The 21090-nt window shown below is 46.1% G+C and overlaps 1 protein-coding gene and 1 non-coding gene across 2 annotated transcripts; both read left to right on the top strand.

Annotated features, from left to right (window-relative positions):
- Positions 1 to 13630: 13630 nt before the first annotated feature.
- On the top strand, positions 13631 to 17203 carry LOC136511976 (tubulin beta-1 chain-like). The gene is made up of 3 exons (XM_066505979.1): positions 13631 to 14158; positions 15375 to 15644; positions 16190 to 17203. Exons 1-3 carry the CDS (start codon positions 13765 to 13767, stop codon positions 16867 to 16869), a joined length of 1344 nt encoding a protein of 447 aa, XP_066362076.1. The 5' UTR covers positions 13631 to 13764; the 3' UTR covers positions 16870 to 17203.
- A 1188-nt stretch (positions 17204 to 18391) lies between these two features.
- Positions 18392 to 18463, top strand: TRNAD-GUC (transfer RNA aspartic acid (anticodon GUC)). Its single transcript has one exon. It is a non-coding gene; the product is annotated as a tRNA-Asp (tRNA).
- Positions 18464 to 21090: the final 2627 nt, after the last annotated feature.

Here is a 21090-nt window from a genome sequence, read left to right as displayed (position 1 = left end):
TCTACTTCCTCCTCTGTCGTCCAAAAAAGAATGTCGCTATAAGATTTCTGCTGATCAATTTTTTAAAAAAAAGTTTGACTAAATTTATCGTAAATATTGGCAACATTTGTATTTCCAAATAAGTTTATTATAATGAAAATATTTTGAGCGATTCATATCATGATACTAATTGCACACATTAATATTAATATTTTTATATATATTTGATCAAAGTTGCTAATGTTTGACTTCTCGATAAATGAGAATGACACTCTTTTTTTTTTTTGGACGGAGAGAGTGTCTCATATTCTAATGTGCTTTTTATTGAAATTCATATCAGAGCGAATGATACACGAATGCAGATACAAATGGGAATTTTTTTGGAAATAAAAATAGTACGAATTAAGATGAAGGAAAATCGGATCAAAGTGAATTTAAATAGTTGAGTAATATGTGCATGTACAAAGAATTATATTCTCGTCAAAAACTGAATTACTAAAGGGACAATACCAACTATAGTACATAATAAAATCTTGCATTGCAGTCTATTTTGTGGCTATGACACCAACACAATTAACATTTTTTCAGAGTATGCAAACTCATAAATGATAAGTTATTAGACAACATATTCTCAATTCAAAAATTAGCACATAAAGTAACCAAGTCACATAAACAAACAAAAGATTTCTAAACTCCTACATCCAAACTCCCATTCCATCATTTCAATTACCTCTAACCAAAGATGCCCTAGGGAATAACAATTATAAGTTTTACCTAATTTTTAGAGTGAGATATCAACATCTATCATAATGTGTCTATTGAAACTTAGTTGATACCACAAATAATATTGATTTTTTTCCTTAAACATAGGAGAAGTACTCGGAATCTCTTGTTTTTCATGCCCTTGATGGTAAAGGCGTGTAGGTAAAAAACTAACGTTGAAGCTAACGAAAGCATTATACGTGAGATGGAAAACAAACGGTCATATGCACTGGCTAAGATGACCCGGTGCAGCACAAGCTAGTTACCGTTTGATCATGTTTCGCTGGTCCATCACGTGCTGAACGGGACATTCTCTGCGTCACATATGCATAATTTTTTTTACCCCTTGCAATTCGCTACTTTTGACAATATTAGTCCTGTTCATCAATATTATTTTAGCAATACTTTTCAACGAACGAACACTGTTTTTCTCTCACAATAAATCAGCATAAGTCAAAATTTCAGCAAAACGAACGGGCCGTTGCAATCCAGCAGTTTGACCCTTTTCTAATTACGAGCTGAAACCCGATGGATCGACCTGAAAAACCGCAACCGCGGTCACTGATCACCAGGACCCGGCAATCATTGAGGTCGCCAGAGCAAATCCTGAAGAATCTAATCCATTCATGCATACAGCTGCTCTAGTTAGATCCGAGGAGAATCAGTGGACGACAGCTCACATGTGGATGACGAGGACGCCGGCACGCACGCGAGAGGTCGGTCCTCCACTCCAGCAGGGCTGGCCGGCTGGGCCAGGGCGGGGTGGCATGCGCGGCGAGCACCAGCAAAAGCAGAGCACGCGCCGCAGATCTGAGGACCAACCAGCCCAACCCATCCGTCGCCTCTTCTTCTTCGTACGCCGACGAGTTCACTAGGCAGGCAGGTGAGCAGGCAGGCTAACTACGACTAGCCGGCGCATGCCATGCCTGCGACCGTGATTAGTTCAGAGAGGTTTGGAGCTTGTCGCCGCTCGTCATAGCCAGCAGCGTCGCCGCTCGTCAGGCATATCAGCTGCGGTGTCACGGTCACACGACCGGGGCCGGCCGCAACAACCGTGATCTGGTGCCGAGATTAGTTGTCCCATCCATCTTGTTTATTCTCTTGGCAGGCGCAGGCTCCATCACCCATCGTAATCTCGGAGCGGATAAGAAGAGGACGAGGCATCATTCACAGGCGCAACGGTTGTTGGGAAAACGAACACCACGCTCACGCGACAGCCTGGCTCGCTAGCTCCGACTCCGAGCCTCCGATGCTGAAAGCTACTAGTAGTAAGCGCTAACCATCTGCTGCCTCTGATGGCGGTCTTGCACTGGTAGGTGGTATAGCCTTGTACTAGACAGGAAACAGGATCGATCTTGCATCGAGCTGCTGGGCCGGGTCTCAGCTGCAATGTACTACTGCGCCCATTTGCTGCTCGATCGGTCTCTCCACGGTGAGCTTGGCTTGGCTGGAGGTCCGTAGCAATATTGTCAGGAACAATTACTTGTCGCTCTGCGCCCGCTTGAACTCCTTATCACCCATGGAACAATGCATCAGCAGGCTTATCAGTCAGCGTAGAAATCATCAACCGAACAGGGTCCTTGAGCCTTGATTCTCGAAAATTCCCCGGAAATCTTTGGGATGGGCTCCGTATATAATTGACGCGTGGCGATCCTACGGTGCGGTATAACAGTCAAGCTCTGATGCCGGATAAAAGTTAGTAGTACAACTTATAGCTGCTTGTTTGAACCCTCTCAGCTTCAAAATTAACAGCTACTCTCCTTGTCTTTTTTTAAATGTCGCTATCGTATTCGCGCTGATCAAACTTTTTAGGATTAATTAGGTTTGTATAAAATATTAGTAATATTTCTATCTTTAAAAAAACTTATTATGAAAATAGGTTTAACAATCTATCTAATAATACTAATTATATACCACAAGTATTAATATTTCTTATATATATTAGGTCAAAGTTTAGTACATTTAAATTCTCGAAAGGTGAGAGCAACAGTTAAAAAGAGACGGAGGGATTAACTATTGGCAGAGATCTAAACAGGCCCTGTATTGTCTTAGACTCGTTTAGGACTTCGCTGATGAAATACACTGGGCGCTAGACTTTGTAGGCGTGTCTGGCCTCTTCCCGTTCGACGACGATTGATGCTGACCACCCGGTTAGTCGCCGCGATGTAGACTAACAGGGTTTCACCGGCCTGGGGCGCGGTCATGATCGGAGGTGAGGTGAGAAACCGCTTGAGCTCAGCGAATGCCTTGTCAGCGTCCTCCGACCAGACGAGCTTTTCTTGAGCCTTGAGCAGCTTGAAGAAGGGGAGTCCCATTTCGCCTAGACGGGATATGAAACGACTCAAAGCTGCCATGCACCTGGTTAGCTTTTGGACGTCCTTGACACATGTCAGTGGTTTCATCTTGGTTACCTTTCTGGATTGGCTTCGATGCCACGGCGGCTAACGATATTGCCTAATAGGATACCTGATGGGACGTAGAAAATACACTTAGTGGGATTCAGCTTCCATCGATACACCTTCAGGGCTTTGAAGGTTTCGGTGAGGTCGGAGATGAGGGTATCGACAATCTTAGACTTAACCACCACATCATCAACGTAGGCCTCAATGTTCTTCCTGATTTGGTCCTTGAGGCAATGCTGGATGACTCTTTGATAAGTAGCACCCGCGTTTTTGAGCCCGAAGGACATGGTCGTGTAGCAGTAGGCGCCGGACGGAGTGATGAACGACGCCTTGATCTGGTCTTCTTCTTTTAGAGCGATCTGGTGATAACCAAAGTAGCAATCTAAAAAGCACAGGAGCTCGCAACCGGCTATAGAATCTATGACCTCATCAAAGCGAGGTAAGTTGAAGGGGTCTTTAGGGCAGTGTTTATTGAGATCGGTGTAATCAACGCACATTCTCCATTCTTTATTCTTTTTCCTTACAAGAATCGGGTTGGCTAACCACTCCGGATGATACATCTCTTTAATAAAACTGGTAGCTAAGAGCTGTGTTATTTCTACCCTAATAGCCTCCTTTTTGTCCTGCACGAATCGTTGAAGCTTTCGCTTGATCGACTTGGCGGTCACCGAGACGTTTAAGGAGTGCTTGATCAGCTCCCAAGGTACGCCGAGCATGTCTGCAGATTTCCATGCGAACACGTCGACCTGCTCCCTTAGAAAGCTAACGAGCGCGTCTCTCTATTTAGGATTGAGGTCGGCCCCAATCTGAGCGGTCTTAGACCGGTCGCCGGGGACGAGGACCACTTCCTTCACCTCTTTGGACTTGGTTGATGCTCGGGCGGCCTCCATTGTGGGGATCTCTAGCTCCTCCGGTGGTACCTACTGTGAGGTGGCGATGCAGTCCTGGATGCGGATGGAGATGTCAGTAGCCTCGACGAGCGCAAAGCTTTCCTTCTCGCATGCATAGATGATGTCGAGGTTGGCGTGCAGGGAGAGGATCCCCTACTCCGTCGACATCTTCAACACCAAGTACGTGTAGTGCGGCACGACCATGAACTTGGCGAGAGCTGGTCGGTCGAGGATGGTGTGGTACGTTGTGTTGAAGTCAGCGACCAGAAAGTTGACGTAGTCAATGCGGAAGTGATTGGGGGTGCCGAACTGCACGGGTAAGGTGATCTGTCCTAGGGGTTGCGATGTCTTCCCAGGGACGATCCCCCAAAACGGAGAGTCCATGGGGGTGAGGTCTTCCTTCTTGTGCCCTAGCTCGGCTAGGGATCTGACGAACAGGATGTTGAGGCGCTCCCTCCGTCGATGAGGACCTTCTAGAATCGCATGCCCCGGATGATGGGATCCTGTAACACCCCGGTGTTATGCCAGCATTTAGGCACTGCGAATCATGCATATCATGCATCATCAAGCATCCCAATCATACATGCCTAATCATGTAAATAATAACTGAAACCCTGCTTCGAAACATATGAAACATGCTCGCGGAACATGAATGTTGCATACACTTGTTTGGAGTTGTTTTTGCCCAAATTATGCTTGCTAGATTAGTAAAACATTTTTGGCTATGATTGTAAATCATCTAGAATTATTTAGCGCAATTTTTGGAGCAAAGTTGTATTGAAATTATTGCCAAATTCTGCTTTAAAAATAATTCTCCAAAATTAGGGTTTTAAGTTAAAATTGACTTTAATTTTATAATTCAAAATCTATCAAGAATTGGACTTTGGTCATAAAAGCAAAGTTGTAGAGGATTAAATTCTAAGCAACTTTTATTTTTGGGCCATTTTCAAAAGAAGTCATTTTTTTGCTCAAAAGGGTATTTGAAAACTGCTATTTGAAATTTCCTTGAAAATCAAAAATTGAAGAAATGCTTTTCTCCTTTCACGGGCCGTCGCCTCCCTTCTCGGCCCACGGCCGAAGCCGGTCCGGCCTGCCGTAGCGCCCGCCGCTCGCGCGCCCCGTGTTCGGCCCAGCCCAGCTCCGCGTCTGGCCTGCCCCAGCGCTACGCCGTGCCGTTCCCGCGCGTCGCGTCCCGACCGCGCCAGGGCGCGATCGCCGCGTGGCGACCATGCGCCGGCGACGCCCGCCGCGCGGCAGCCACGGCCTGCCTCGCCCTCCACGCGCGCGCCTTCTTCTGCCCGACCACGCTGCCTCCTCCTCATTCCTCCTCCCGCTCTCTCAGACGCAGCGCCAGCAGCAGCAGCGCGTGCCATGAACTCGCCACCGACGCCGCCGCTGCCCCGCCGGCGGCATACCCCTCCCACACCTCCATTCCCTGATTCCCGCCGCCAGCAGCTCCGCCTAGCCTCCCTGCTTCGCTTGCGCTCGCTTGCGGCCGCCGTCGTCGAGGTAACGACCAAGCTCGGCCACCTCCTTCCTCTCCGGTGAGCGCGCTGCCGCGGCCAGGTGGTTCGTCACGCCGTCGGGCCACCTCCACCATCCCAGCCGGTGCGGCTCAGCATGGCATGCACGCTGGCACCACCCGCGCCACTGGAGGGGCTCGCCGCCGGTGAGCACCGGCCGGCGGAGCACCTCCCCTGCTCTCGGTCGCTGACCCGCAGGGCCCAGCCATAGTGGCGTGGCCTTTGCCCGGCCGAGCTGGGCCAGGCTGGCTTGGGTCGAAGCCCCGAGCCAGGCCGCCGCCCTCCCCTTCGCTCGGTCTGAGCAGGCCGAATGTGGCCGTGGGCCAGTTGGTTTCCACGGGCCGGCCCAGTAGTAATAGGAAGATTTCGTTTTCAGTTTTCTTTTATTATTTGGAAAGAGAAATAATTTGGAAAATGTTTGTATACTCAAATTTGCTCCAAATCTGTTGAAACAAATTTTGCTAGGTTCCTTGTCACCAGATCTATATGATAAAAATATTGCATGTCATTTTTGAGATACTTTTCTGTAGAGCTTTAATTAATTCTTGATATTGCTGATATCTTGTAAAATGGTTAGTAAATCCTATATGTACAAGAAAAATATGATTTCCAAGTTTGTTACTCTTCTTGTGTAATGTACTTCCTAGGAAAAATATGTGTAATGCATGTACTGTAGAAAAATTATGAGGTGTAGTTCAAGTGCCTTTAATGGCTGATTTTTGTTATTTTTGCTAGAGAGCAAAATTTGTATAAAACATGCATGTGATAATTTTTGTACAGTGATTATTTGCTGTGTAGAACATAGGAAAAATATTTCCTCTGTTATTTGACACTTTTCACAGTACAAAGTATTTTCATGTTCATAATCATGCCATAGCTTGTTATTTTTGTGTAGGCTAATCCACTCATTCAAATACCATGAAAATCTGATGGTAGACTACTTAGGGTAGTACTGTGCTATGGTAATTTTCTAAGATTTTTCTAAGCAATAAAAATAGATGTTGCTATTCAAACCTATTATTAATTAGGTTTAATCAAGTGTTGCTTTATGTGTGATTAAGAAATTAGTGAAGCTTTGGTGTATGTTTGAAGCATTTAATAAGATGTGTTGACTTAGCATATTAGTAGTAGAAGAGAATGCAGTAGATGACATATGCTTGTAGTATATGTTCTTGGATGATGTTGACTACCTTGCATTCAAGCATATCCATTGTATTCATCTTATCCGATACACCGATTGCATAAGCACTTACGCATATTGTATCATATAGGATCGCAAACCAAGAACCCAGTTGTCATAACCGAGGAGCCCGAGGAGCAGCTCGAGGTGCAGCCGCAGGAAGTGCCCGAAGCCGACGAGGAGGACGTTGAGGAACTTCCGGAGTGCCCCGATCACCGCCCGAGCTCCTTCGAGAGAGGCAAGCCCCGAAGCATTTTCTCCCCGGTTTGCAAATGTTAATTAAATGCTTTACTTTAATTGATGCATTACGTTCAGGAGTTGTTTGCAATCGTTGCTGCATTATACATTGTCTACCTTTGTTATACTATATCCTTGTTACCCTGGTATCCGCAGTCGAGTCAATGCTTAGCTGGCTTAGACCGGTAGAAGTCGGGTGATTTCCTGTCACCTGCGAGCTATAGGTGGTTACCTAGATCTGCTTGGATAACTATGTAGTCATGGTATAACTAAGTGTTAAATGAAGTTGAGACCAGACGGAGACTTACAGAGTTTTGGACTGTAGTGCTTTCCGTCTGTGTCGATTAAGGACCGACCATTGTTGGGCCTCGAGTCATGTTGAACGCAAGCCTTATATTTAGCTGGCCGGATAAAGTACCTTCCGACCGCGAAGCTGGGAGATTATTCAGGCCGAGTAGATTGCCCGCAGCGCACTGTGCCAGAGCAGGTGTGGTAGGACACGGGGGCGAGATGATAAGACCAAAGTGCAGTCGGTCGGCCCCCGGGTACATGTGGTTCCTGGCAAACTCGAGATACCTGGATAGTTGACTCGGTGATCAATACCTCACTTTAGCGGGTGAGTGAGGTTTGTGTAAGGAATAAATCACCAGCTGGTTAGGAATCGATTCGAATCGCCATCGCTCCTGGATAGTGAGCACTTGACTTGAGTTACTTCATCGTAGTAATGTTGATGGAACACTTGGATAGTTATAATGAATATGACAATATGGAAGTTGTTAATGATCATTAGTTATCATTATCTGCTTAATCACATGTTTGCTTTAGTATAGGTGCAAATCTAGTCGACAGGTTAATAATAATTAACTTGACAATAATGCTTTTGGAAAGGTTCTTGAAATGCTAAAAATGCTTTCTTTGCAAATGAGTTAGCTACACTACTATAAAGCCCTTCATAATCCTTGGTGTCACTTATTTTCGGTTATGTCGGGTAAGTCTAGCTGAGTACCTTCTCGTACTCAGGGTTTTATTCCCACTTGTTGCAGATGGGTAGATGTATTACGGCTACTGTATCAACTGTCTTTATCCTGCAATGGGTGATGCTTAGGACCATGGGCATGGTCATTCCTTACGTCTCGTCTGATGCTTTTGTTGGAGATGATCATTAGCTGGCACTGTATTTGAACTTCGTGTGAGTGTGTGAGGTTTTAAACAAATGGCTTCCGCTACTTCTATTTGAACTCATTTTGTAATAACTATGTTTAAACTCTGATGTATCTGTGATGTGAACTTTTATGTAATATGTGATGGTGACCGCTAAACTTATTACGATCTTGGCTAGGATGTAAGTTGGTTTGAAATCCTTCATGATTTCACAGACTACCGGGTTATACGGGCTTAAGTTTGCTAAATCGCCTGCTCTGGCGGATGATTTTCTTACTTAATCTCGTATAATTGGTCGGTTCTGTTACAGATCCAGGACGAGGGGAAATGCCCAGGGTATGGAATATCTACCCACTGGTTGGCCCTAGAGATGGTGATCGGGTGGTTCGACCAGTCGAGGTACTTAGGATCAGCGATGGGGTCATTGTAGGAAGCGACCGACATGACACGCCGGGCGACGAGCTTCTGCCCCCGTTTGTCCTCGGAGGCAGCTCTCCCCCCGAAGATGGATGTGACGATCTTGGTGGCGTCCTGGTAAACAGGGTCTATGTTCTTCTCCCATACTCTGCCCTAGCCATCTTCGGTTTCTGTCGTCTTCCACCGTGGCCTCTTTGCATCTTTCGCTCGAAAAGCCCTGGTCAGGCCCTTGCACTCTCCCATGGTATGCTTGGTGCCTTTATGAATAGGACATGGACCGTCCATGAGCTTGGCGTAGTCGGCGTCGTAGGTGCGCTTAGCGCGAGGAGCGTTGATGGCGTTGACTGAAGTATCAGGCCTGTGGTGGTGGTTCTGTCTGCCTCTAGAGCACTCCTGGCCATCATCACATCGGTGGTCGCGCTCGTCGTGGCGGTGGTCATGATCGTCGTGGCAGCGGTCATGGTCGTCATTGCGTCTTTCCTTGCGATGGTCGTCATGGTGGTGTTGGGGGCGATCGGAGCGAGCAGCCCGCTTGGTTTCCTTGGCATCGGCGTAGCCGTTTGCTATCTGTATCAGCTCGCCGATGGTCGTAGGCCTCTTGTGGTAGAGCTTTCTGTGGAGCTGCTCATGTTAGAGCCCCTTGGTGAATGCGGCGATAGCCTCGCTGTCATTGATGTTGGGGATGAAGTTCCTAGTCTCTGAGAAGCACCTGATAAAGCCATGTAGTGACTCCCCGGAGGTCTGATGAAGCTTCTCTAGTCGTACTTGGTGCCTAGATGCTCACAGGTGGCCATGTATTTCTCAGTGAAGACCTTCTTGAGGTCATCCCAAGATCGGATGGAGTCATCTCGTAGGTTGAGGGGCCAGCTGTTCACAGATTGGTTGAGCATGATAGGTAGATAATTTGCCATCACATCTTCGCTTCTGCCTATGGCTCTTACGGTGATCTCATAGAGCGTTAACCACTGCATGGGGTTGGCCTTGCCGTGTAGGTGTCCACCCCAAAAATCTTGAAGCCCACGGGCCACCGGACATACAACTTAGAGTCTTGCCATGAAGGGACGAAGTCCGAGGGCGTCGAGGGCAGGAGGTGCTCGAACGACGCTAGGTGCTCCATGCTCAACATCGAACTGGCATCGGCGTTCCATCTCCGCTTCATAGCACACGGCCCTGCTGTTTTTTATGCGATCGTGGGCGTTGATATTGGCGTTGATGTGTTCACGAACGTCATGCGTCAGGGGTTGATTCACCTCCTGGTTGGCATGGTGATTGATACCTCGGTTGCCCGGTGGACGAGGTGGGCGTCCGACCTGATCGACATATCCTTCGTAGTTGCCCCTGGGACCTTGATAAAGGTAGGGGCCGTCGGCTTGGTGTCGAGGGTGCTCGGAGCCCTGATGTTGACTTCCTCTGTCAAGTAAGATGGATCGGGATGGCGGATCTCGTTGACTTGAACTTGAGCCGCCATGACGTGCGCCTAAATCTTCTCGATTTTCTAGAGTCTATGGGTGCTTCTCTAGCTCATTGAAAACGATGACGAGATTGGTGCTTGGCGTCTTCAGCACCGGTTGGTTGCCCACCATGTTGAATTCATCCTCTAAGTTGCGGCGCGCGTGGTGTGGGGCATTAGGGTCCTCGTTAGCCCTATAGGTAGGTTCTTCATCTCGATGCCGCTGGTGATCGGTGTTCCTTTCCAAGCAGGCATCGTGATCAACGGTGGCTTCGCCGTCTCTGGTGATGCTATCGTGGCTGATGTGGTAGATCCTGCCCCTAAATCCTGGCAGAAAAGTAGGGTAGGTTAAGATGGTTTCAGTCGAGCCCTAGGAATACTCATCAGGGCTCTCCTCTAGGATGCTGTGGAGGGAGTCGTCTAGAAGCTGGCGAATTGACACCATGTTGACCACGGGAGCGGGTCGACCTGCCTTAGGCAGATCGATCATGTGGAGGTCATCTATGTGGTCGCGCTTGATGTGGTTGATGAAGAGGGGGTGTATGGCATTTTGATACGTGGATCCCATGCCCACCAGCCCAAAGGGATAGGGCCTCAGCATGTTCTCCATCGGGGCCTCGTAGTCGGCCAAGCGTAGACCGGTAGCTGGGAGTGGTCGACATTGCACCATACGCCCTTCTGGAGTAGCTGTGATCACCAGATCTGAATCTTGCCACCCCAGACGTCATGGCCAAGCAGATCGCTCGATCGTATTGGCTCAGCGATCTTGGGGCGCTGGGACTTCATTGCTCGCAGTAGACCGATCTAAGACCGAGTCCACGAGGAGCTGACATTCCACTAAGCGATTTGTGACCAGATCGATAGATGCGATCAGGTCATCGTTGTCGATGGATCTTCTAACCCAGCGATGAGACACCGAGATCGGAGATGTTGTCACAGATGTTGGCACGATCGGCGTAGGGTGATTCTGCACCGCTTCCATGATTTCCTCGACGCTGTTGGCGTCGATGACCTAGGTCATAGATCCGACCGTGAATGTCTGACCTGGCTCGGGGAGGATCATGGAGCTCGAGAAGCGGACCATCTGGCTCGCCATGGAATCAGCATGCACACCCCCTACCTTGTGCACCACTGTCGATGAAATCCAGTCGACAGTCTACCGAGGGGTATGCCCACAATAGTAGATGAATTGGTGGAGGTGCGCGTGATAGGAGCCAGACGGTGACACAGAACGTGTGGAACAACAATTAGGCAGGTTCGGGCCGTCTGCTTGACGTAATACTCTATGTCCTGTGTCTTTGGTGGATTGTATATTGATATGAGGTAAAAACGAGGGGGTCCCTACCCGCCTTGTATAGCTCGGAGGGTAGGGTTACAGGTTGGTTGAATCTAGTCCTGATCGATTACAAGATATCTGTTTATAAGGAATACAACATCTTGAACATATCCGATCAGATCATCCTTGATCGTCAAGGATCTTCACGTAGCCCTACGAGGCACGCTGACCTATGCCATGGTCCGCCTTGCATAGTCTTGTGGGCTGGGCCTCCCCTAGCGGCTCGGCCCATGTACAACCCTATGGGTATCGGGGGTCATACCCCATAATAGTTTTGTTATATCCTTTGCAAGGCCAACTATACGTGGGACTTGAGCTTATTCAGCACTATTTTTCAGCCATGAAACAATGTTTTACTCTCACAACATTTCAGCATAAGCATCAACATAAGCTAAATTTCAGCATAAGTGAACATGGTGAATCAACTTGCTCGGATTAAGTGACGCTTACTTGTAGGATTTTGAAAATAATAAAATTAATTCCTTCCATTTTTATTACTTGCCACTAACCTTTTATTGTAGCGACTATGGCTATCCAATTTTTCCTACAAAATGTCATGAAAAACTAAAGTATCTAAAATCTTTCTTAGGGGAAAAACCTTATCAGGGCATTTTCATCTGTCTTTCTTAAATTCACTCTCTAAATCTTTATTTAGAGTTAGATTCTAATTAAAATAATATCTACATCGCACAACTCTCTAATAATTTCTCTATATCTTGTTTGTACTTTGAAGAGCCAGTTTCGCTCTCTATCTTTAGCGAGCAAGAAACGAGGAATATAGGATGACGATATTTGAACATCTAGTTAAAGACACCATTGAAGGAGATTTTTTTCACCAAAATATATATTCCTATCAACACGAAAGGATATAAAAAGATTCTTAGAGTTGCTCTCAGAATTATTGTAATAAAAATTTAGTCTGAAATGTCAAGCAAACAAAAACTTAGAGAAGTAGATATCAATGGCCCTCTTAAATCCTAATACCAGCATACTGCATGTCTATGGATAATACATAATATATGCCCTTTAAAGTCCACTTAGGCCAAAAGGTCCAACTTAGAATTGCACCGATCAAAATCATATTGCATTAAAAAAACCCACTTTAGTGTACCTATGGCAATGATCTAAAAATCCCAAAATCCTTACTCCACATTCTAAATTACAAGTCGTTTTCGCAGTGTTTTAAGGAAAACTTCTCTAATTTTAACTACTTTTTTTATAGAAAAATGCACACATCTACAACATCAAATATTTTTTATTAGATACACCATGAAATATACTTGATAGTGCATTTATTTGATAATTTGAATGTTAATATATTTTTTATAAATTTGATAAAAACATTAGATAAGTTTGACTTAAGGCGAAACTAAAATAACTATAAATTTGGAACAAATGGATCCTTGGCTTTTAGTGATTTAGTAAAAAAAGCATAGTATTACAATAATATTTTTTTCCAAACATTATGATCCGCTCCCCCTCTAAAATAAGTGGATTTCACTTTTCAATAAGTTATAATCAATGACCAAACATATAAAATTATTGATATTTATAATGCGTCATAAGTATCAATAGCTTAATCATAAAATATATTTAATAAATCTATTTGGATATATAGGCCCCGTTTGCTTGGAGGAATTCTGGAGGAATTTGTGAGAGAAAAATACTGTTCCGGATGAAAAAAAGAAGCGGATCAAGCCGGATTTAAGGGCACGCGAACAGGCCATAATTGTGTATTTGTATAAACATTGTCCAATTTATGATTGATTAGTTCCTTGGAAAAATGAGATTTACATCCTGTTAACGAAGATCACTCTTTGGTCTTTATTACTAAAAAAAGAGGGTGATATAGTTTTTTAAAAAGAAAAACATACTACCTCCATCCAAAAAAATACAATTCTAACACGGTGTCTCACATTTTAATACATTAAGTTTGACCAATTATAGATGAAAAGTATATATTTTTATGATAACAAATAAATATCATTAGATTAATTACGAAATATATTTTTATAATAAATCAATTTAAATCTATAAATATGAATATTATTATCTAAAAATTTGATCAAATTTATAATTACGGAGGTAGTACTAACGAACATTCGCGAGTGCGGTGGTGCCCCCCGCACGCTCTCCAGTCTCCAGCCACAGCCCCGCACCCGGTAATGCAGTCGGCTCTCACCGCCCGCATAAATGCCCCCTCCTACAAGCAATTTCAAATTCCCCAGCCGGTATCCTCACCCGCACACGCTCACAAGTCACGCCTTCTCCTCCCAGTAAAACACAAACACCCACCCGCTCCCTCCGTTCGTCCCCAGCCGCGCGCGGAGCCTGCTCCACCCTCGCCTCCGTACCTCCGTCTCCCACCGCTCCCCAAGCCTCGCCTCGCCTCGCCTCGCCGCGTCTTTCTCCTCCTCCGCCGCCGCCATGAGGGAGATCCTGCACATCCAGGGCGGGCAGTGCGGGAACCAGATCGGGGCCAAGTTCTGGGAGGTGATCTGCGACGAGCACGGCATCGACCACACGGGCAAGTACGCCGGCGACTCCGACCTCCAGCTCGAGCGCATCAACGTCTACTACAACGAGGCCAGCGGGGGCCGGTACGTCCCGCGCGCCGTGCTCATGGACCTCGAGCCCGGCACCATGGACTCCGTGCGCTCCGGGCCCTACGGCCAGATCTTCCGCCCCGACAACTTCGTCTTCGGCCAGTCCGGCGCCGGCAACAACTGGGCCAAGGGCCACTACACCGAGGGCGCCGAGCTCATCGACTCCGTGCTCGACGTCGTCCGCAAGGAGGCCGAGAACTGCGACTGCCTCCAAGGTACTGTCTGTCGTCGTCCTCGTAGATCTGACCCTTCTGTTAGAAATGCTGGTAATTTGGTCGCGGTCTGGGGGTCGTCAGCCTGCGGATCTAGTGTAGTTTCTATAGTTAGGTTTCTATAGTTAGAATGACATGTTACGATGTTGTGGTTCGCGGCTCGTAGATCTAGCCGATTTGTTGGCTTGCATTGAAACCTATGTAGATCTGAGCGTTTTCCTCGACATTTTCGAGTATGCATTCTATTTATGCGGTTAGTTGGATGAAATGCTTGGTTCGGTTTCCCCTAATCATTGTTTATGCGGTTCAAAGTACGGAGATCCAGTGACTCCTTAATTGCCCGAGTGGTTCTGGTAGTAGCAGCAAATTTGTTCAATTGCCGCCTTCAGGTGGTGTTTAAATCCAGGAGATAAAGTTTAGAGGTGTCACATCAGGTGTCACGTGGGGTGTCACATGGGAGTGTTGGGAGTGTTCGGATAGTAATAATAAAACAAATTACACAAGTCATTAGTAATCCGCGAGACGAATTTATTAAGCCTAAGTAATCCGTTATTAGCATACGTTTACTGTAGCACCACATTGTCAAATCATGGACTAATTAGGCTTAAAAAATTCGTCTCGCAAAGTAGTCGCAATCTGTGTAATTAGTTATTTTTTAGTCTATATTTAATACTCCATGCATGTGTCCAAACATAAACGTTAGGGGGAGGAAGGCATGGTTAGACTTTATTGTTATGGTCCTTCGCCACAAATTTGGCCAGTGCCTGTTTTGGTCTTTGGCCCTTTCGTACTACTAGTAACTGTGAAGTATTTATTGAGTCATTTAACTTGTGAGAGATGAGCTTATATAACTGATGATTTAACTTTAGAGATGTTATTAACCAATTTTCTTTACTTTGGCTGTGCTGGACTTCTATGTTATTTGTGTTCTGTTGTGTATGAAAATCGTTGCAAATGGCTGTGAGAAAATTCATCTGTCAGGCTAGTAACGTAGCTTACAACTTATCTTGGCTAGTGGTTACTGGAGGATATTTGCTTGTGGTTCTTGTTAGGGTGTTGCATTTTGCTAGGTTTGTCCATCTTGATGTCATCTTATTATCTACATAGCAACTAGAATCTCGGTTATTGGATATTTTGTGTAAAAAATGCTTTTGTCCGTTTGAATTATGCTTCACTTGTGAAATTGTATGTGAAATAATTTTTATCTTCTATTCTGCAGGATTTCAGGTTTGCCATTCATTGGGTGGAGGTACTGGCTCTGGGATGGGCACCCTGCTCATCTCAAAAATCAGGGAAGAGTACCCAGATAGGATGATGCTGACATTCTCAGTTTTCCCATCACCTAAGGTGTCTGATACCGTGGTAGAACCTTACAATGCTACACTCTCAGTTCATCAACTTGTTGAGAATGCTGATGAGTGTATGGTCCTTGACAATGAAGCTCTTTACGACATCTGCTTCCGCACTCTGAAGCTTGCTACACCAACTTGTAAGTTTGTATTGCTACTTTGCTCAGTCACTGCACCCACAGCTTTAGTATTTATTGATCATTGATTTCATATCTTGGTGCAAAGAGTGGATTGTAGTCATCTTCGTGTGAAATCCTGTGACACAAATCTATCTCTTGGATGTGTCTTGTGATGCTGCAATGAATTACATGCGCCCTGTTCGCTTGGCTTATAAGCCGTACTTTTTCAGCCAACGAACAATATTTTTCTCTCACAACAAATCAGCCAACAGTACTTTCAGTCATGTCTTATCAGCCAAGCGAACAGGGCACATTGGTCCTTGTCTGCCATTGCTGCATATTTATTGCAATCATGCACTTGATTGAATTAATGTGTATGTCGGGCACATGCATCTCACTAGCATTTTGACACTGTACTATCTGTTCTTAAGTTTGCTTTGCATTACAGAATACAATGATGCCCTGAGATGACCATTTCATGATTCTCTGCCTTGTGCCTTGTTTCTTGCATTTGTTTCTGCCATTTCGATATAAATCTGAATCTTGCCTTTTTTATGTTTTTCCAGTCGGTGACCTGAACCATCTCATCTCTGCAACCATGAGTGGTGTTACCTGCTGCCTGCGGTTCCCAGGCCAGCTGAACTCTGACCTCCGGAAGCTTGCAGTCAACTTGATACCCTTCCCTCGCCTCCATTTCTTCATGGTTGGCTTTGCACCACTGACATCAAGGGGGTCCCAGCAGTACCGTGCCCTCACCGTCCCCGAGCTGACCCAGCAGATGTGGGATGCCAAGAACATGATGTGCGCAGCTGACCCACGACACGGGCGCTACCTGACAGCATCAGCCTTGTTCCGTGGGAAGATGAGCACCAAGGAGGTGGACGAGCAGATGCTGAATGTGCAGAACAAGAACTCGTCCTACTTCGTGGAGTGGATCCCGAACAACGTGAAGTCGAGCGTGTGTGACATCCCTCCCAATGGCCTGAAGATGGCGTCCACATTCATCGGCAACTCCACCTCGATCCAGGAGATGTTCAGGCGTGTGAGCGAGCAGTTCACGGCCATGTTCCGGCGCAAGGCTTTCTTGCACTGGTACACCGGGGAGGGCATGGACGAGATGGAGTTCACCGAGGCTGAAAGCAACATGAACGACCTGGTGGCTGAGTACCAGCAGTACCAGGACGCCACGGCGGACGACGAAGAGGAGTACGAGTACGAGGATGAGGAGGAAGAGGTGGCCGCCTAAGCCACCGGCCCATGTGGGTTGTGGTGTTATTACTGTTGCTCTTAATCTGATGCTTGCGGTGCCCTTAGGTTATTTGTGTTGATGGTGTGATGCTGCTGCGAAACTGTGAGATTAGTTTTAACTGTGGACTTGATTACTTCTAGATCATGGAATTGTCAATCCGATATTAGATGTTTTTTATGTTTTGGTATCTTTCGCTGTGCTACTTGGCTCAGCTTGTCTTGTGTTGAATTTGTTAGATAATGCAGCTATATACAACATTCATAGGTATCGGTAAGGCTATATGCATCTTTTGTATTCTCTCTTAATCTGTCTTAAAATGTTCATAGTTCAATTGACCTAGCCTAAGTAAACCTAAATGTACACCTCAAACTTCTGGCTTGTCATGGCATGCTCATGGTGCTCCAACTCATGCACACCTCTGATAATCAGCTCATCAGAAAGATACTGACTGATTATTACGGTTCAACTGCTTTCTGACATGACTCAAGACTCGTGACGATTCATATCACACATGACTCGATTCTATGTGCCGTTTCTATGAGAACTATGACATGATTACTAGGATCGGCGAAGATACTCGAGAGGCCGAGCGAGACGAATTGGGCTGCCTGAACTATGTCAGGGGTGCACTTTTCATCGGTGAAAACTGAAAACTCCTGCATGGAACAAGCGGCGAGGTTCAGTCAGTCTGGTCCTGTGGGAAACTTGAAGCGCTCCTTCCGCCGTTCCGCGGCTTCTTCCTTTCTTGGGCGTCCTCGATTTCTCTCGCCCTCTTTCCATCACGCAGACGGATGAACTCCTCCTCCAACTTGTCGTACATCTCCTCGAGTCTACAGAGGCGACTCTGGGCTCTCTCCAGCTCCAACTCCAAGACGTTGGTGGTCTCGGTCAGAGCAGCGCTCTTCTCCTGGAGACGGCTCTCCAGCTCGGCAACTCTGCGGGAGCAACAGGCGCAGCAGCCGAGGCGCGAGGCGTGGTTGCACCCCGACACCGACATGGAGGCGGGGCTCTCGCCGCCGCCGCCGCATCGGCTCGGCCGTGGCTCTCCCGTCTCGCCGCCGCCGGGGCGGTCGTCGTCGTTGCCCATGCCCACGACGCCATCGCTCGCCAACGCCGAGTCCTCATCTTTGTTGTCCGGCGTCGAGGCGGGGGCCGCTTCGATCTGTTCCGGCTGGTCATCGTTGTCGTCGTCGTCGTGTACCCGCGGCGTGTGGCAGCGCGGGCAGGCGTCGCGCCCGTGGGCGCAGCCGGCGTGCAGCGCGTGGAAGCAGTCGTATATGACGAAGGACTCGTCGTCCCAGGCTTCCAGGACGCCGCCGCATCCGTCGCACCGATCTACCAGCTCGTCATCGCACGCGCGCTCCATGTCGGTCGCCATGTTCTCGATCGTGTCGTTGTTCGTATTTGTAGGCGTGGGATGTAAAAGCGTCCGGGTTCGAATACGATTCGGCTTCCTCCTTTGATTACCTCTCTCGATTTAAACCGCCTTTAGATTGGCACGGAAACGCCTTGCATCAAAGTCGTTGTAGTATAGTGGTGAGTATTTCCGCCTGTCATGCAGACGACCCGGGTTTGATCCCCGGCAACGGCGTCTTTAGTTTTGTTCTTTTAAATATTTTTTTCTTTTTCTTTTAATCGTGCTCCAATGGCGAGATGTTATCTCTTGTTTCCCCCTCCCCCTTTTTTGGGACTCAAATCGTCAGTACCCACGGATGTGCAACTGTGATTGTGTTAGTTTTGTACGTATGTGGGTATGTGATTAGGATGTACGCGATTGCACATAAATTACTTGTTATTATAGAGGTACCCACTTTAGTCAGGTTGCAAAACACAACAGAAGTTCTTGTACTAGCGGCTTACTCAGTCCATGTGCATCCAATCCAAACTATACATAGACCCCAAAAGAAAAGAAAAAAAACTGAATGAAAGAGGCACCAGTCCAAATTATTGGAGAACAGTTCTCGCAAAACAGACAGAAGTACAGAACACTAGCTCCGGCCTGGGAGAAGATTTACAATTTGTGAAACCATCAGATGTTTTCATTTGGAAGCTCCACGACTGTCACATGCAACTCAGCTCATCCAACACTCTGGCATGGCAGCACATGCGTGCTCAGAGTGAAAAGCTGAACAAGAAAACTAGAAAAAGCAGCAGAGGCCTCGACCTCGAGCTGTATAATACTCCTTCTGTCTCAAAATAAATATCATTCTCGTTTTTTGAGAAGACAAATACTTTTAACTTTGATCAATTATATATAAAATTATTAATATGTATAATACATAATTAGTTTCATTAGGTAGATTGTTGAATATGCCTTCATAATAAACTTATTTTGAGATATAAATGTTGCACACATTTTATATAAATCTAGTCAAAGTTAAGAAAGTTTGACTTGCACGTATCCCATAATGACTTCTAGTTTGGGAAGGAGGGAGTAAGATGTAGATACATGTGTTTTCGACGAAGTCATCATACTCGTTATTTGTCGATAGACATTGTCCGTCACTAAAAATTAATATCGTTAAATCTTAAAATAAATTTATAAAAATTACAATTATCCGTATAAGTTGAACCTAGATGGATGATTTTGACCACAAGGAACCTGATGACCTAATCAACTGTCATGCTTGGTTCATATTTTTTTTCGCTTACCTGGCATCCTTATAAAAATGGCATAAAGTCTATTTTACATGGAGCATGGGAACCTAATGACCTAATCAGTTGATTCCCTTTATTTAACTAATAGGCCGGTTCATTAAACTGGCTAAACCTTAGCTAACCGGCCAAAAATAAATATTGGGCACTTAGGTTTCCAAACCATGACCTGCTACGAGTCTGGAAGATTGGAGTACAAATGTTCTTGGAGATCTAGAAAAAAGATTGAGAAAAGCAAAGGAGTTGGAGAGATTGAGAAGAGAGCCGATTAGTGATCTAGCTGTGGGGAGGGAAGCTGTTTGTAGTTTTAAAGTGGATAGGTTAGAAGAGCAGATAGATACATATTGAAAGCAGCGAGCACATGTTAATTGGTTTCGTTTTGGTGATCGAAATACGAAGTATTTCCATAACGACTTGCTCTGTTAGGAAGAGAAGAAATAGAATTGGGATAATGTTGAGGGAGGATGGAAGTTGGGTGGAGGAAGGTGAAAATAAAGATTTTATTTCTAACTATTTTCTGCAGCTTTTCAGTACCTCGGTGTCGGCGGACGAGGGGCAATTGCAGCGCCTAATCAGTGCTGTTCAGCCTCGTGTCACACCGGCCATGAATGCCCAACTCATGTCGGAGTTTATCGAGGAGGAAATAAAGCAGCATCTTTTTGCCATCGGGGATTTGAAGCCGCCTGGTCCAGATGGTCTTCTGACCGTTTTCTACAAAACCTTTTGGGATGTGGTCGGTGTTTGGCTGACTAGGGAGGTCATGGAGGTGTTGAAAGGTGGCCGGATCCCTGCAAGTTGGAATGAGACGACCATAGCTTTGATCCCAAAGACTGAGAAGCCGGAGCGGGTCACAGATTTGAGACCGATCAGTCTATACAACGTCGTCTACAAGGTAGTTTACAAAGTTTTATCAAATAGATTGAGAGAGGTGTTGCCTGCAATTATTACTCCAAATCAGAGTGCTTTTGGGCCGGGGCGTTTGATTTTAGATAATTGCCCTGTTCGCTTGGCGATAAGCCATGGCTGAAAGTACTGTTGGCTGATTTGTTGTGAGAGAAAAATACTGTTCGTTGGCTGAAAAAGTACGGCTTATAAGCCAAGCGAACAGGACGAATATCCTTATCGCATATGAAGTCACTCATTATCCGCTAAATAAAAGAGAAGGTGAATTGGGGTACGTATGCAGCTCTAAAACTTATATGAGTAAAGCGTATGACCGAGTAGAGTGGTGTTTCCTGGAGAAAATGATGAAAAGGTTGGGTTTTCATGATTCTTGGATAGGTCTTATCATGGAATGTGTGTCGACAGTGAAGTATAGCGTAAAGGTGAATGGAGATTTGTCTGATGTTTTTGTCCCGCAACGAGGTTTGAGACAAGGGGACCCGTTATCACCCTACCTATTTTATTGTGTGCTGAAGCTTTTTCCGCCCTATTGAAAGAGGGAGAGTGTGATGGTTCTCTGGCGGGGGGGGGGGGGGGGGGGGGGGGGGGTTAAAATCTGTCACAGTGCGCCAAGTATATCTCACCTCTTGTTCGCTGATGACTCATTTTGATTCGTGCGAC

The sequence above is a fragment of the Miscanthus floridulus genome, chromosome 16 (genome assembly GCF_019320115.1).
Source record: "Miscanthus floridulus cultivar M001 chromosome 16, ASM1932011v1, whole genome shotgun sequence".
NCBI classification, from domain to species: Eukaryota; Viridiplantae; Streptophyta; class Magnoliopsida; order Poales; family Poaceae; genus Miscanthus; species Miscanthus floridulus.
Note: the sequence above shows the minus strand (reverse complement) of the source record. Positions and strands in the feature narration are given on the sequence as shown.

Coding starts and splice junctions, on each gene's coding strand:
- LOC136511976 (XM_066505979.1), top strand. CDS start 13,765: ATGAGGGAGATCCTGCACATCCAGGGCGGGCAGTGCGGGAACCAGATC. Junction 14,159..15,374: donor GAACTGCGACTGCCTCCAAG/GTACTGTCTGTC, acceptor TCTATTCTGCAG/GATTTCAGGTTTGCCATTCA. Junction 15,645..16,189: donor GAAGCTTGCTACACCAACTT/GTAAGTTTGTAT, acceptor ATGTTTTTCCAG/TCGGTGACCTGAACCATCTC.